The sequence below is a fragment of the Azolla caroliniana genome, unplaced genomic scaffold (genome assembly GCF_043228905.1).
Source record: "Azolla caroliniana isolate FFs.n. ecotype wild unplaced genomic scaffold, voAzoCaro1.0.p SCAF_21, whole genome shotgun sequence".
NCBI lineage: Eukaryota > Viridiplantae > Streptophyta > Polypodiopsida > Salviniales > Salviniaceae > Azolla > Azolla caroliniana.
Genome location: NW_028230456.1, coordinates 282,005 through 298,671, shown reverse-complemented (window position 1 = coordinate 298,671; position 16,667 = coordinate 282,005). Strand labels below are relative to the sequence as shown.

The 16,667-nt window shown below is 37.8% G+C and overlaps 2 protein-coding genes across 3 annotated transcripts; both read left to right on the top strand.

Annotated features, from left to right (window-relative positions):
* Positions 1–7: 7 nt before the first annotated feature.
* On the top strand, positions 8–10,390 carry LOC147850128 (protein GAMETE EXPRESSED 2-like). 2 transcript variants are annotated; one of them, XM_087336320.1, is made up of 6 exons: positions 8–134; positions 365–679; positions 2,771–3,109; positions 8,444–8,764; positions 9,724–9,784; positions 10,012–10,390. In XM_087336320.1, the coding sequence occupies exons 2-6, from the start codon at positions 412–414 to the stop codon at positions 10,028–10,030; spliced, it is 1,008 nt and encodes a 335-aa protein (XP_087192446.1). In that variant the 5' UTR covers positions 8–134; positions 365–411; the 3' UTR covers positions 10,031–10,390. The 2 variants fall into 2 exon arrangements, with proteins under 2 accessions (XP_087192446.1, XP_087192447.1); XM_087336321.1 differs by having other exon boundaries at positions 9,724–9,798; positions 10,023–10,390.
* A 1,981-nt stretch (positions 10,391–12,371) lies between these two features.
* Positions 12,372–15,537, top strand: LOC147850127 (surfeit locus protein 1-like). The gene is made up of 6 exons (XM_087336403.1): positions 12,372–12,522; positions 13,159–13,256; positions 13,329–13,612; positions 14,058–14,232; positions 14,828–15,117; positions 15,206–15,537. The coding sequence occupies exons 1-6, from the start codon at positions 12,387–12,389 to the stop codon at positions 15,258–15,260; spliced, it is 1,038 nt and encodes a 345-aa protein (XP_087192529.1). The 5' UTR covers positions 12,372–12,386; the 3' UTR covers positions 15,261–15,537.
* The last annotated feature ends 1,130 nt before the right edge of the window (positions 15,538–16,667 follow it).

Sequence of the window (16,667 nt, the reverse complement as noted above, 5' to 3'; positions counted from 1 at the left end):
TATCATTGTAATATAATCATAAGTTTACTTTTTCCTTCGTTACTCTTCCTTAGATTATTACTAATGGGTGTCTCATCACCTATTCTAGGAGTTTTAGGCCACACTAACGTAACACTTTTGATCTAGTATATCAGGTGAGGGACATAATGAGGGTGCACCACAATTTTAGCTTCTGCTTTGCTCATAGACTATGTATCATTTTTAGGATGAGATACATATGATTACTATTTCCATTAGTTCTATGATGTATCATTCAATTTCTTCTATAGGCCATTTTGGTCACTTAAAAGACATTAATATATACATGGAGTCAGCTCAAAGTACTTCATCTTTGCATTGCTCATTCGTTGTTTCTTTGGTACAGGGCCCTTATCAACATTGAGTAGTCGAGCATTATGGTTGAATAGATCAATGGACATCAGGGCAGGGGATCAAGCAAGTGCTGAAGTACTTTTTGTTGATGCCTATAACAATAGTGTAGCCAGCTATATCAACTTCACTCTGTACTTCTTGCAAAATGGACAAGCTTTTGATGACGTTTCTGTGCTGACTAAACGCCAAACTGGCTATCAGCTTATCAATTTTGTTATCACTGTTATCGGAGATTATTCCCTACATTTGGTATATGGTAGGAATACAGACCTAAAGGGGTCTCCATTGAAATTCAACATAATTCCAGGTAATATATGATCCAGGTTTTCTATGAGATAATGCTCTAATGTTTGGATGTATCAAATAATCTGAAGTAGATTTATCCATTTGAAGTTTTGATCGAAAATACCTCAGTCTGAAAATACACATTCAAGTACTGACAATCATGTTGTTGCTTGCAACACCTCCCTCTGCTTCTTAACAAATTTAATAGAGCTGTTTGACCTCCTAGCTGGACAGAATGTACCATTGCATCAATCTTCAAGAGGCGGAGAGCCCAGGATACCTATCAATTATAGGGCAATGTTGATTGGTGATTAAGTAACCAAACTATATGGCTCAATCCTAGAGTCAACTTTGAGTGTCTGGGTAAAGCAACATGGCTGCCATTCTGTTGTAAAAGTAGGTTTTCAAAATGGGGTCATTGGATCACATATTGACCCACCCATTGATCCAATAAAAGGGATCTCATTTCTTTATGGATTTCTGCTGTACTACTGGCTTGGCTCATGTAGCAACTAGAGGCCATTTGATCAGTGCTAGGAAAGTGTATGCTCCAATGGATATTTTACTCTCCATCCTTTAAACCATTTCATAATGTCAAGCACTCAGACAGATGAGAGGACTCTGCTCTTATTATAGTTTTTGTACTTGCATCCTGTGTATCAAGCTTGTTTTGGCAATCTGATAGCATGGCAGGATAAGATGGCTCATGCAATGAACAGGCCTTCACACAACGAACAGGCTCTCATGCAACGAGACACGTTCTAGAAACGAACGGGCGTTCGGGCAACAAGCAGGCGCTTTTGCAACGAATGGGCGACGAGATAACGAAAAGGCACTTGTGCAAAATATGGGCCCCTCTCCCAAGCAAGAAGAACACTGAATATTCTCACTCACCACCCCAAAGAAGGAGAAGAAGATGAAGCGAAGTGGCTCACTATCCACTCCTCAATAACCCTAAAAAGCTAGAAAAAAATACCCAAAAGGAAGAGGTTGGAAAAGATGTTCTCCCGTTGTTCGAAAACTAACCCAAACACGCCAAAAAATGATCCAACCTCAAAGTGAGAAAAGAGGCCTCCCACTGTAATAAATGCATAACTGCCCCTCCCCCCCTATTTCATCAAGATGCAAAAAGGGGTATATAACTCCCATGTAGGCATGTGCCAGGACTTGAACCTACACTTTCGCCCATACCCCCTATTTACTTATTTACAGGATTTCTGGGTTTGTCTCTTTTCCCCCGTTTTCTCCCATTTTTATCCACCATGTCACGACGACCGGGGTACTGCATTTATGCTTATGGCACGTGACTTGAACCATAGTTGTGTTTCAGTATACCAACAATGATTGTCTCTGTGTTCAGCGACGTTTCTTCATTATGTAAGTTCCAACCTTGAATACTTTTTTTTGGGCTCTTGGAACTCTCAATGTGCACATTGTCAAATCAAAGCCAGTATCACCTAAGAGATAAGGTGATTCCCTTGCTTCAGATACTTCCCCATCTTGGATTAGCCCATGTTGGAGATCTTTTAAAGGTATAAGATTTAGTCCATCTAAGCTCAGAAGTTTTAGTGGTTAGGAAACAAAATTATATGGTAGCTTAGGCAGTTTAGGCTCTGTCCCTCAGACAGTAGTTTAAGGTGTAATCTCTCATTTTCTCTCAAAGGGGTTACACTAGATCAAGCAATAGCAATTTGTCAAGCACGTAGGCCCCAGCCCCACGAACCATGACCTCACCACCATTATCATCGAGCGATAAAGACCATTATCTCCCGCCATCGCCGGTGCTTCCCTTGCTTTGGAGACCTCTCCATTGTGGATTGACCTATGCTAGAGATCTTTCAAAAACAAAAGTTATAATATACTTAACTCTAGAATCTTACACGTGCTGAAATCCAGATTCTTTAGTATCTTTTTATCTTATTTACTTTTATATTTATTTAAAAATATTTGTTTTATTTTGATTGTTGTTCCCAAAGATGAGACAATACTTAAGATGTAATTTCTTTGTTTGGTCTTATAGGCCATTTTGGCCACGTAAAAGACGTTAAAATTTCTTTCTTTCTCATAAGCTATTTTGGTCCCTAAGATTTTAATCTACGTTTCTTTCTTTCAGCACCCATTTCCCCTGCCAACTGTCAAGGATTTTGGATTGATGATGAGAATCTATTTCAATTAGGAGACAATGTGACTTTAAAGTTAGCATTGATGGACGCCTTTAAAAATTCCATTAGTTCATCTTCAAATGATGTTCGATTTCTGAGATTTAATGCATATGTGAAGAACAAAGTTACTGCGAAGAACTCATCTATCAAATTATCTGCATCATCTGATATAGAGGACATCTATCATACACTTACTTTCTATCCAAATATGTCAGGAGATTTCTTACTATATTTATTTATCAATGGAACTGAAATCAGCGGATCGCCATTTTCATTCACATTTATCTCAGGTAATCTAAAGGATATTAATTACATGAAAGCACATGAGTTCTTAAATTTCTATGCTTCAAAGATAAATATAAGATTTCACATTTATTATTTGTGTGCATTCTTTGTTAAACTTAATGTTTTTGAGAAAGTAGTTAAACGATTTAAAACCAACAAATAGTTTATATCACTATACACATTTATTGATGATATTTTTCGTCATTAACAATGGGTATGAGTAAGTATGTCTTCAAACCCCTATCCAGGTTACAAAACTAAGACTACATACGTGTTCTGTCTCTATACAATGGAAGACTATATATATGTTCTCTTTCTTCAGATTTAACCTTATGGGCAAGTACTTATTCTAAACCCTTTACCCAAGCTCCCAAACTAAGTAAGAACAGTATGGAAGATTGTTTTCACTCTTTGGAGTCCATATCTATGTTCTCTTTGTTGAGATTCAGACTTTAGGTCGTGGAGTTTTTGACCACTTCAGTTTTAGTATATTTTGTGGATTTTTACCCTAGACCAAGGTTACGCACTAATATATAATTGTGTAGCAGAACAGAGAAGAATGTTTATACATTTGAAGTTTCAGGGTCTAGCAAGTAATATATTCATATCCCATACTTTCGGGACAAGAACAACCATGACTGGTCATGCTAGATGCAGTATGGGATAGCCCTAAAATATCTGCTTTTGGATATTGCGATGATGTGGAAGTTTCAATATAAGTTGAGTCTGGGTAAAACAAACTTGATATTGAAGACGAGCAACCAGAAGCCCTAGTTTTGGCTAATGAAAAAAACTACCCTGGTTTCTGAGATTTGAAAGGAGAACGTGATAGGGGTTGGAGCTCGAGTCATAAGACAATTTTCTCCTTAGGAAAATCCTCATTGAGCTTCGACCCCTGGAATACTCCCAAGTAACGGTTAATTTCTAGCATGAGTTAACCTCTACAATATGAAGTGACAAAATAGTGATACCTTTCACATACCATAATTTTAATATGCCAACACCCCCTTGTTATAAATGTTTGCATTCAAATTTAAGACGGGGGCTCATAGCAGCTCATTTTTTAACTTTGTTCTCACTGATTACCAAGGTTCATTCACCCTGCTCAAATGAAACAGATTGATAGAATGGATGGAGCCCAACCATATGCTGAAATCCTGAAGTTTAAAACTATTGAATTTCCTTAATCCTAGGGACACACATTCTCATAAGAGAGAACAATCACATTTTACATGCTCTTTGTAGTGCAACCCTATGTTGTTTTGTTGCAATATAGCCGTGTCCTTAAGAAAGATAGAAAGATATTATCGTCTTTTAAGAGGCCAAAATGGCCTATAAGACCGAATAAGAGATTACATCTTAAATGTTTTCTCGTCTTTGAGAACAAATCAAAATAAAGTAAATATTACACAGTAAGAGAAAGAAAGAAAGAAAGAAAGATATATTAACGTCTTCTAAGGCCAAATTTGGCCCATGAGACAAATGGTTTACAAAAAATGGGATATTTACCCATTCATCAAAAGTACAAAATCAAAATAAGATAAAAAATAGTTTTAAAAAAAAACATGTTCTACAATGAAAAGATGTTATACTAGGCCTAATTTCATTTCCATCCAAGTCTCTCGAAGAGAAGCGGGAGGTCAAAGGGTTGCGATGTGGATGTGACCCGTGGTCCCAATGTAAAAGGTACCCCAACCATAGCTTCTAGTCGACGTAGTTCACGTTCCCTTATCTTCTTAATCTTTTCTACTCCACGTCGACTTGTTTTGAAGCTCAACATCTGAGGGCATTTGGTTGTATCACTTGATTACGGTCTTCAAGGGAGAGGCCAATCGGCGTAAGCGAGAGGCCAATCGGCGTAAGTGTATCCACATTCATCGTCTCCCCTTGTTCCTGAAAAATTACACTAGTTACATGTTGATGAATAGTAAAAGGGTTATGATTAACACTTTGTAATTTATTCTCCCTATGTTGTTTTAGCTCTAAGATATACCTACCTAGTCTTTTTACACTCGGGGTATCTAATAGTTTGGAGAGGGTGGGAGAGGGTCCTAATATGTCTTGGTATTCCGCCCGTATCTCGGCATAAGTTGGGCACTTGCATGTGAAGTGATACTCATCCTCTCTCTCTATGTGGCATAACCTACATAGCCTTTCCTCTCTAGGGACTCTATTAGCTCGACCATTCTCAATCTCAAGTTGGTGAGATAATATCTTAAGTTGTCCAATGGCCACCCTTAGTGCATTTGATAATAATGTATCTAGATATGTTGGTCGTGTAATAAAACCTAACTTTGAGAAGTGCAAGAAGGGTTCCTTATAGTACAACATTTTAGATGGGAGTGGCTCTCGTGGGGTGATCCATTTATATCGTGTAAATTTGCCATATTTCTTGGCGTATCACTTTATTACGGTCTTCATGAGAGATTAGAGTTTGATCAGTCCCTTGGTTGTACTTAAGGGGAGGTAGATTATTAATGTCTATGCCGTTTGCAAGTAACCAACTCACCACAATGCTATACCAAGAGCTAGTGTCTCCAGATGCATGTAGGGATCGGGATGCCTCAAAGGCTCGACGGGATATCCTATCTTGTGGTTGGCTATGTATCCGATGAATAAAAACTACCATTTGAAAGAGTGCTTCTACTAACATCGGGGGTAGACTAAACTCTGCTCTAATAATGTCATGCGGTACTGTCGATTTGCTTCGGAGTTGACGTGATAACATCGTCACCAAAGGTCTCTCTAATTGCGTCCACATGAAGGATGGTAGACCTAGAGCCCATACTACTGATGCATACATGAGGGAAGGGGTGACTAATGAGTCGAAGAGCCATCCCTTAGTTCGTGGCTCTTGAAAGTATGCCTGGTGGCATTGTCTCTCTAAGAGTGAGAGGGATGCATACCCTCTCATTAGCCTATCTTTGGCTGCTTGGGTCATCGAGAATTTACCTGAGCGAGCAGTAAAAGTGACTCCCAAGTATACATATGATCCCAATACCTCAACTAGTTTATGAGAGAGGGTTAGGTGACATTTACTCCTAACTCGGGACTATGTATGAAAGATAAGGACTTTAGTTTTCGTTAGATTCACTACCAGTCATTATGTACAAAAGTCATCTAGAGCATTAAGATGCTTTTGTAGGTCGTGTTCCAACTCCGATCCCCAAAATGTCGTTTGCGTAGAGTAAGAGACTAACTTGCGTATCCCCAATAACTACTCCCTTGCCTCCCTTTCGAGCAATAAAATCAGTGATCTAATCAATCTAGATCCCAAAAAGAGTCGGTGACAAGGGGCAACCCTGTTTTACACCAATGGTGCTAGTGAAACAATCGGATAGGCCACCTGGGCATCGTACACACCCAGAGACTTGCTCATATAAGGCATAAATGGCCCAGATCATGTCATTTGGTATCTCCAAGCTCTTAAGTCTATCAAACAACCTCTCCCTACGAACCGTGTCAAAGGCTCTGCGGAAGTCCACAAAACAACAATATAGTTTCTTCTTACGAGCCTTCGTCTGGTCAATTAAGCACCTAAGTGTGAAGATATGGTCAATAGTGGAGAAGGCTCGTCTAAAGCCAGCCTGCTCAGGTGCGCGAAGACTTAACGTTTCCATATAATCGCTGAGCTCCGCTTCCATTACTGCACCATATAGTTTAGCGAGTGTATAACCTATCATAATGGTCCTATATGTATTTGGGTTCATTGGGTCCCCTCCTTTATGTATAGGGGCCACTCTGTTCATGGCCCATTGTGGTGGAAAATCCTCGGCGAGGGCACGGTTGAAGATTAGAGTGAGAAAGGGGGCTAGGCACTCTCGAGCATATATGATGTGCTCGGCTCGCAATCCTGTGTGGGCCATGGATTTCCTATGTTGTAACTTTTTTATGACCTTCGTGACCCTAGAGGTCGTGAAAAGTGTCCCCATGGTAGGTCGAGGTGTGGAAGGCATTGGAATGGGTGGTTGGTTCAGGACATGGTAGAGTCTCTCGATATATGTGTGCCAAATATTGGGATCCTCGATGGGTGTTTGTGGTCTCGGTTCCCGTAGTCTCTTCCATGCAAGGGCGCAGTTCCTACTCATGAACATATGGTAGAGTTCCAATATTGAGATGCTTCCCAAGCGCGTCTTTTATGACGTGTCATCTTGCGCATCTCTTTGCAAGCCTGTACTAAGGAAATAGTACCACTAAGTCGCGACACCTTAAGTTGTCTATACAACTCTCTACAATCCTCATCATGCCACTTGTTCTGTGGCATAGACCCTATTCTACTATGATGGGAACCTTTCGTGCATGGGAAGCTACTAGTTGCTGCTGAGTGAAGGGGGTGTGTGAGTTCTGTAGTGAGGTTCTCTAAAGGCAAGGAAGAATCAAAAGAGGAGAGATGGGCTTGTACATGTCGAGAGTAGATGTCGGCAAGCTCATGCGTGAAATGTATTATGGTGTGCTGGGTTGGTTGACTAGAGTTGGTGGCATGGGAGATGTCACATTTTAGCTCAAAGTATAGGAAGCTATGGTCTGCACCAATGGGGCATGGGGCCACTCGGAAGGAGTTAACCATGTGGGTAGCTTCAGGGCGTCCTATTAGGTAATCAACTGTGCTTTCCCCTCCTCCATGTGGGAAACATGTGAGCTCTTCCGAGCCCGGCCACTTGGCTAAGCCATTATATATGATCGTCTGGTGTCGGCTTCCAAGTTCAAGCAGATGATGGCCAAAGCATGCAAATCGTAAGTAGCATTACAAATTTAACCTATCGTGATTAGTGAAAATTACTGAAATATGCTTGTGTACATAAAATTTTCAAGATTGATTCTTGGTTATTTTATACCTACCTAAACATCGTTAATCAAACTTATTTCTGCTGATCAAATCTAAATTGTAAGCACAATCAAGGGCATAATATATTTAGTATAATTTTAATTAGCCTTATAATCATAACCAAGGAACATACATTACATTAATGTATTGAATCACGTTGCACAAATGTGGTGTTGAATTGACCAAATTGAAGCTTCTAAATTAATCAATTAGAGCATTCTAACATTGTAATTAGATAGTGATCAGCAATTATATTCTGTAATTTGCAAAACTCATCTCTTGATTGTGGTAAACTAATGTTCACAACCTCACTTAGATAGATTTTAAGGTATAACTATATTCTTAATCTTAATTGTTTTGAGATTAGGTTCTCAACTTTTACACAAGTATATATGATTAATCTTAGAAATATGAAAGCATATTCTGGTTATAATTTTCTGGACATAGTATTCTGAAACTAAAGTAATGCAAAACCTTGTATTCATGTCTGATATCAAGCTTTTTCTTTTTATAGGTGCACTAAATATACCCAAGTGCACAGGCTCGTGGCTTAATGGAGTGAACATTTTTCGGATAGGACAACAAGCAATTTTTAGGGTTGCCCTTAAAGATGATGTTGGCCGCCCTCTAATTTATAGAAGTTATTGGAACCTTCTTGTTTATGTAATGGATTTTAGAGGAAAAAGGAGAATGAGGCCTACACTAATGGACCTTGGTCAATCTGGTTACATCGGGGTGTCTTTCAACACAACATTGATAGGGAATTTTTGGCTACGGATTGGAGACGACTCCAGTCAAATTAAAAATTCTCCCTTTCTATTCTCTGTACTTCCAGGTTTGTGAGCAAATTTGGATTCTTGTATTTATTTCCATTTATTAAAGAATTCTTGTTTTAGATATGATAGTGTATTGCACTAGGCCATTATGCAGTGCTACCTAAGAGAGGAGAAGGCATTTACTTCTACATATATGATTTATATTAAACAGTCGTGGTAGCCCACATTCAGTGGTCACATGGAAACAAAGAACATGAATAAGATGTGATAGTAAATGTATATCATCATTTACTAAAGATGGCCTTTGAGACAAATCACAATGCTAAATATGGGGGATTTCAGTTTATTATAGTAAATAAAATGTAAATTAGAGCCCTAGGTTTTCAAAAGATCCATGGAAATGATCATAATGCACCAGCTGGCGTTACAATGCATAATGATTCTCGAGATGGTTCTACAAACATTAAGTGCATAAATAATATGCATGAGGTGAGTGGTGCTATGGGGGGCACAATATCTGACATTGGTTAGTGTGGTCAAGAGAGGAAATGAAAAAGTACATCAATTGCATCTACCTATCCTCAGGCAGAGGGAACATGGTGAGGAAGGTATCTCCATGATCTGGTGCTGGTATGGCCCATATATACCAGCACCTGCAATCTCTGCTGTTATGAGCATTACTCTACTCGTGCAATTGTGATAGGCTGGCTATAATTCCTATACAAGGTAGAACTAGGTAGAGTAGGTTTGATGACAATAACATCATCTGGATATGGATGTTACAAAGAGATGAGTAATACTTATATCAAATCTAATGGTGGACTGTTGTTATAGAGAAATACCTACCAACTTTGAAAATCGTTTGAGAAAATTATTTCAAATATGTGAATATTATTTCCACTCAGAGAAATTTAGGAACGTGTTTCAAGTTAGACATTTTGAAGAGTTTGGATGACTAATTGTGAAATGTTATATATTTGTAGACTATCTTAAAGTTTAATGTCTCAATGTTGTTTAGGTCTTGCTTGGAGTTACTTTCATGTAGGATGGAACACAACATTATTTTCTCGTTCCAATAGGTGAGCAATGATGTGTGAAATTTTAAGTTATGATGCAATATGAATGAGGATTATTCATTGTAAACAAAAAGTATTGTTTGCATGGAAACCACCAATAACTTATGCAACCAATCTTCAATCTTAATGAATGAAATTTTGAGAAACCAAGATTGATTAGGTAAGGCATATAAATATGATGTTAATGGTTGTGTTAGTTTATGTGTGATATTTCTTTCTGTATTGAGCAGGTATATGGGAGCACCATGAGAGTTTCTATATGGAAGTTATGAATGGGTATGTATCATGCATCCTAGTATGGGGAATGTCGAGTAGAAGTACCTAAGTGGTTCGTTTTGAATTTGGGAAACTGTGGATTAATTTAAGGAAGAAAGAAATTGCATGTACAGCTAAAAGATAAGAGGTGCCTTGTAACTACGATCCTTGATGTGCGTCGCCAAAGTTCGTCGGGAGAAATAAAATCGAAATGTATTTATTGTTTTTTCTACAAAGCTTCCACAACGCAATGAGGTTAACTAGATATGTGTTTCTTTAAATTTATACATGATTTCACCAACAAATCATGTAATATTATTCTTTGGCAAAGAGAAAAGAAGGATACTTTTTAAAGTTTTGATCAATGTACATTAATTCAAACAATGTATAATGATGTTCACATCCATAAAACCTCATCATAATTTCATTCCAAGAAGAATGTACTTTCATCGTCATTTAACTCAATCATTGACGTCCTTACATAAAACAAGAGATAATATAAAAAAATTATTGCAACATAAAACAAATTTTTAAGTAGACATGCTAAACAAATTCTTGCCATTGTTGAGCTTTTTGACTTCGTTCTGAATGGCTAATAATTGTCCTTATTGGTTTCCTTCAAAAACAAAACATCCGTACCAAATGATCATAATGGATAATTTGATGTAAATGAGATAACAAATTGCAACCAGCATCTAGAAGCAATACATGATAGTGGGAATTAAAAATGATATTGGAAGATGAAATGTGCATTTTTGCTTGGGATAGATTATGAGATATTTAAGAATTGTTATTGTAAATGTTAATGCAACTATCTTTCTTCTACTTTTGGCATATGTTGTGAGTGGGCAAAAGTTCAACCCTAGCCATTCAATTATAGTGTATTTAACATACTACAATGGGCAAACCAATGACACAATCCAATGGTTAAACAACATTATGAATAGAATGTGAACCCTAATACAACATAACAAATGGCATAATGTAAGTAGATGCTAGTAGCATTGAGAATAATAGCTCGTATAGATCTATTAAGGCATTGTCTAGAGAATCAAACCCCACATGGACTTACAAATCTAGTTGAAAAGTTGAGATTATGTTACAAGTTCATTTGTCTATTATGCTAATCCCCTAACCATTGAGGCGAGGCTTTCCCAACATCTTCCATGTGTACACCCTTGTTTTCTATAGCACACTTGTATGTTAGTAATGCACATGCAAACAAAATGATTTGATGTAGGTATGTTTGCACGTGTTTTATTTTTTTTGCGGTAGAGTAAGAATAAAGGAAGCTAAGAGTTAAAGTTATTGCTTGATGCAAATAGGCATGCAACATACAAAGGGGTGCAAGTACAAAAATGCATTGTGAGGCAATACAAATGAGTAACGCTACGAGTCATTGTTGAATCTATGTGAGTTATAACATTTCTAAAGTCTATCCGTTTGGCTTTCATTTTTCTCATGTTAAGCTTCTGAGTGTGATTTATTATGACAATTATCTTGGCATAAAACAATATATTTGCAAATGCATATATATCTAAGGCATTTTTAGTGTAGGTGTGGGTGTGGGTGTGGGTTTTATTCTACTCCCTACTCTACCTCTATACATCCATCGATTGAGACGAAGATTAGACCAAGGTTCTAGCCTTGAGTCTTGTATACTCTCTCATATATAGTGATTTTGTTTGGAGTTTGTGGGCTCCCATCATTTTTCCCATTTAGGATTTTTATGTTAAACTTTATGTCTTTCTTTGACTTTGTTCTTTTATCTGTTTCTTTGTTACTTCCATTTCTGCTTGCTAGCCAGTTGTGGCAGGCTCCATTAGACCTCTTACAAAAGGCAGTTTCTTATGCGATTGGGCATTAATCTCCAATTGCCATAAAAGCCCACGAGAATGGATTCTACGAGTGAGTGTCCCAAACGCCCTACGCCTATAATTAATTGTTTTGGTTTGTTTAGAAGAAGAAGAAGAAGAAGAAGAAGGCACAAGGCGTTGTTGTTGTTGTTGTTGTTGTTGTTGGTGGTGGTGGTAGTCGATGAGGAGGAGGAGGAGGAGGAATGTCTTCATTGACAGATTAGAGAGAATGAGAATGGAGCCAAATTTTTGAAGGAAGTGAAGTCTTCATTCATTCCTTCATCGATCTTTGCTTTCTGCTTCTGCTTCTGCTTCAAGGAAGTGAAGTAAGTCTTCATTCATTCCTTCATCGATCTTTGCTTTCTGCGTCTGCGTCTGCGTCTGCTTCTGCTCATAAACGCGATTGGCGATCGTCGGAGAAGAAGGAGAAGGAGAAGGAGAAGCTATATTTCTTTACACACACACACACTCTCTCTCTCTCTCATACATATGTAATGTCCCCTCAACTCCGACTTCGTCATCGTCATCAGGGCCCCGCCCTGCGTGGCATCCTCTTCCGCTCCACCGAAGGACTCGCAACATCCTCTTCCACGCAGTCCAGACCTGCAGTGCTTCCTGGATCCAAAACAGGTACTACATCTTCATCTTTCTCTTTTTCTTTCCCTTTCTCTGTTGAAGACACACCTTGGTTTCATCAATGATGACGATGGATATACAGGCCAAACCTCTTTAGTTCTGCTTCTTCCTATTAAACAAGACACCTTAGATTCGTCAATGGTTGATGCATGGTAGAAATTTCCCTGAGGAAGCTGTTGGATTTATCACATGAGGAATTTCGAGTTTTTTTATTATTATCTCTTTTTACTGTTAAGGGCATCGTAGTGCCAGATACAACAATGATGAATAAACCTAGTTACTGAGCGTAAGTTTTAGCTTTTTTACTGTTAGGACAACATCTTAGCTCAATTAACAATGGTGGTGGATAAACTCAATTTAGTGTTGTTGTAGATGTGGAATATCAATGTCTATATTTTACCAGAAAAATGGCACCGTAGCTCTTTAACAATGGTGGTGCCCAAACATGAGAAAGCTTTGTCTAACAATAAATTTTTAGTTAACATCGCAGTTCATCAATAATAGTGTTGGACTGACATTATAAAGCTTCAATAATAGAGTTGGACTGACACTATATTTAAGTATGCCGAGTTAAAAGAGTATTTCCACTTCAGCATATTATATAAGCCCCTCCTAACTTCTGTAGTGCAGGTAATAAGGGACGACACTGGTCGGGTGTATTTTTGTTCATACCAGGGCTTGCCACATTTGGACTTGGTTGTTGGCAGCTTAAACGCCGGGAATGGAAGGTATAATAACAAGGATACAGGCCGCTTGAATTGCATCACATTTGGCTGAGATTATTTTCTGGATTTAATCAGTTGGAGGTGCTTGAATACCAACGGAGTAGGCTTAAGGATGAAATTCTTCCTCTGGAGGTGGCTTTGAACTCGGTTTACAGTGATTCAGTGCAAAGTGATCATTTGGACAAGATAAGCAGCAATTCACTTCAAGCATTGGAGTACAAGAGGGTGCAATGTGAAGGAATTTATGATGAAGAAAAATCAATATTTTTAGGTCCTCGTGGACGAACTAAACATGGTGTTACTGAGCGGGGATACTACCTTATAACTCCTCTAACTCCTGTCCAAGCAAACAGCACAATGTAGGTGAACCTCATCAGATTATTGTAACGTTTTTTAATAGAAGATATTATTAAATGAAAAAGGAGCATGCATTTTAACTGTGTACATGGAGAGGTATCAATCGCATATTGCTTAGTATGAAAGTTATTAATTGAGTTTGGGAGCTGTAGTTGTGATAGTCTACACTCTCTTTTATATTAAAAGCTTGTGTACTTATTGTCTTTTTTCTTCTTCTTCTCCCATAATTATAATATTAAATACGTTTGTGTTCTGAAGGTATGTACTCCCTCATAACTCGCATATACATTGTCTTGCTTTTTTGTATACCATTTTCAACTGAGCACATAAGCCTGTCAATTTTACATAAATTATTAGATAATGAGGGTCTTGTCTTGTTAAATAACTTCGTTTATATATGTGGTTAATGGAAGTTCGAATATCTATAATGGAATGTTGTAATCTTAGTTTACAGGTTCCTGTATTGGTGAATCGTGGTTGGGTACCTGGCAGCTGGCGTGACGATCCTTCCATGCGAAAGCAAGATGAGCAAATGGAAACTTCAGCTAAACCTGCCAGTCCCAATGTACAAAACACAGGATTTTTAGCGACATTATTTGGAAAAAAAACTGAAACTATGGAGGTCAGATTGGCAGTTTGCTTCATGAATTTAAACAAATGTATCTTGATCCATGAATCTAGGACTATATAATAGAGCTCTTAGTTAGGAGTGCATGGAGCTTGGTGTTGACATGGAGGAGTTTATTCTATTGCCACAAAATCTACCCATAAGTAAGCCATGCTTTACTAGCTAGAGATTTTGAAACTTTTTATCATCATTTATTTCCAAGTTAAAAGAGAATGAAAAAGACCATTAGGGCCAATCTGAAAGAAACTTGAGTCTTTTACTCTCCCCTTATTACTGAGAATAATTGAAAGGAGCCGTGAGATGCTGTGAAGAGTTGTCCAAGTATAATATGTAGCAGGATTAACTCTTTGGAAGAAAAAATCCTGTTACTTCTTTATTTAAATTACAGATCTAGAAACCTACTGCTGCTCATCAAGCCCTTTCAAATGAATGTCATATTAGATTCCATATGGTTAGACTGAATGCAATACATAGATCTAGAAAATCACCATTTTTCCTGAACTCAGAAGTACACAACTTCATGAAATTCCAGAGTCCTTAGAGGAATCTTATTTTAAATTTCCTTAAAATGTTTCGATTTATTATCCAGGTTCACGAACCCAAATTGCAGACTGTGAAAGTGGTAGGTATAATAAGAGCAAGTGAGAATCCAAACATGTTTGTACCACCAAATGAGCCTTCATCTGGACAATGGTTCTTTATTGATATTCCTGCCATGGTTTCTCATGCCAAGCTGCCAGAAAATACACTTTATATTGAAGCCTTGCTTGAAAATACTGAAACTTTTCGAGGGAAACAGTATCCAATCCCAAAGGATCCAGAAACTCTAATTAGCTCATCGATCATGCCGCGGGATCACTTGAGTTATGCTATCACATGGTAGGCTGTTTTTTCCCCCCTGGCATATACATTGAAAGCTGTCCAACTTGTCTTTGCTTCTTATTGTGTACTTGTTTTTGTTCTGCAGGTTTACACTTTCGGCTGCAACCACTTTTATGGCATGGAAGAGGCTGTCAAAATAAAATGAAAATACATGATAAATGTATTATCTACTTACCAGAAATATATAATAGCATTTTTTCTTCTCCCTTCACTTTAGTTAAATGTTGGGACCACCTTCTTCAATTGTCCGTTTGAAGGGTACTGTTTCTGGAAACGACTCTAGAAAGCATTTTACTATGGAACGTATAGTCTTTGGTTCAAATTTTTCTTGGGATTTCTTTTCTGTTGCATGTAGACAATAAATATTTGTGAGCTTTTCATGCAAAAACAAATGGATATTTGGCAAGATGAAACATATTCTTATTTCCAACTGTCCTGCTGAAGATTATTTGCATGAAATGTAGGTAAGATTTGGCTTATCCTGTTCTGTTAAGGTAATGGCATAACTGAAGACCTAATTTCTTTATTGAGAAGATTATTCATGAAGGAACACAAAAAAGTAGTTGTTCCCTTAGGATTGACTGTCTTCTTTCATTCATATGAAGCATAAAACGGCATAATTGCTTCCACATGCATACATCGAGTAGTTTTTATGATTGCATGCCATTGCATTTGAGCAGCTGAAAACATGCTGCAGTGCTGATGTTACTATCGTTATATTACCTGTCACTTGTTAGTTGCTCAGTATGTATCTCGTGTAAGGTTTTTGCTGTTTATGATCCTCTCTAAGTGGTGGTTATGGTAACACTTGAGGTTTGGAAAAGCATTAAAAGGATCCATTTGAATAAATAAATGTGTAGCTTTTTGCCAAAACCACTGTCTTTTGTGTCTCCACTATGTCTTCCAATGGCACTAGTTCCAACGTCTGCATTCACTTTCATAAATATTGGAGACTGCATACTTCTGTCTCACCCGTTTTGTTCTTTTGTTCTGCCTTGAGTATATACTACATCTACATACTGTGCCCCAATATTTGGGCCCAAGGACGAGTACGACATTTGTCAACATTTGAAATTTTTCTGAACATCCATCAGCCAATTGCAGCTTCTTTGGGTTCGATATATCTACCTCTGGCTCTTAAGTACATGTATATATTCTATTATTACATGCCCACAGTGATCCCGAAATTTGGATTTTGATATCATGACATTCATGTCTTCCAAAGGTATTCATGCAATGGAAACCCAAGGTTGGTTACCAACAAATGTCTCATCTTATTGGAATCATTTGTATCTAAAGCACATCTCCCCTTTTTGGGTGCAAATATGATCATGTGAAGTCCAAATAATGCAAGAATGTCTTCAAATAATGCAAGAATGTCTTTTTCTTTTTTGGCACCATGGAAATAATTGGTTGTGTAATATCTCGTAAACTAGTCTTTGATCACAATAGTATATATTAATTGTTTTGCAACTTTTCGAGGAGCCACGATAAGGTCATGCTTGTGGTTTCTAATTGATATTATATATTTTGCTTCTTCATGCACA

Bases quoted from the DNA above. Each gene is read 5' to 3' on its own strand.
- LOC147850127 (XM_087336403.1), top strand. From the start codon at position 12,387: ATGTCCCCTCAACTCCGACTTCGTCATCGTCATCAGGGCCCCGCCCTG. The intron at 13,257-13,328 runs GTATAATAACAA...GGATTTAATCAG, and splicing joins TTAAACGCCGGGAATGGAAG to TTGGAGGTGCTTGAATACCA. The intron at 15,118-15,205 runs GTAGGCTGTTTT...TTTGTTCTGCAG, and splicing joins TTGAGTTATGCTATCACATG to GTTTACACTTTCGGCTGCAA.
- LOC147850128 (XM_087336320.1), top strand. From the start codon at position 412: ATGGACATCAGGGCAGGGGATCAAGCAAGTGCTGAAGTACTTTTTGTT. The intron at 680-2,770 runs GTAATATATGAT...TCTTTCTTTCAG, and splicing joins GAAATTCAACATAATTCCAG to CACCCATTTCCCCTGCCAAC. The intron at 8,765-9,723 runs GTTTGTGAGCAA...AATGTTGTTTAG, and splicing joins TCTATTCTCTGTACTTCCAG to GTCTTGCTTGGAGTTACTTT.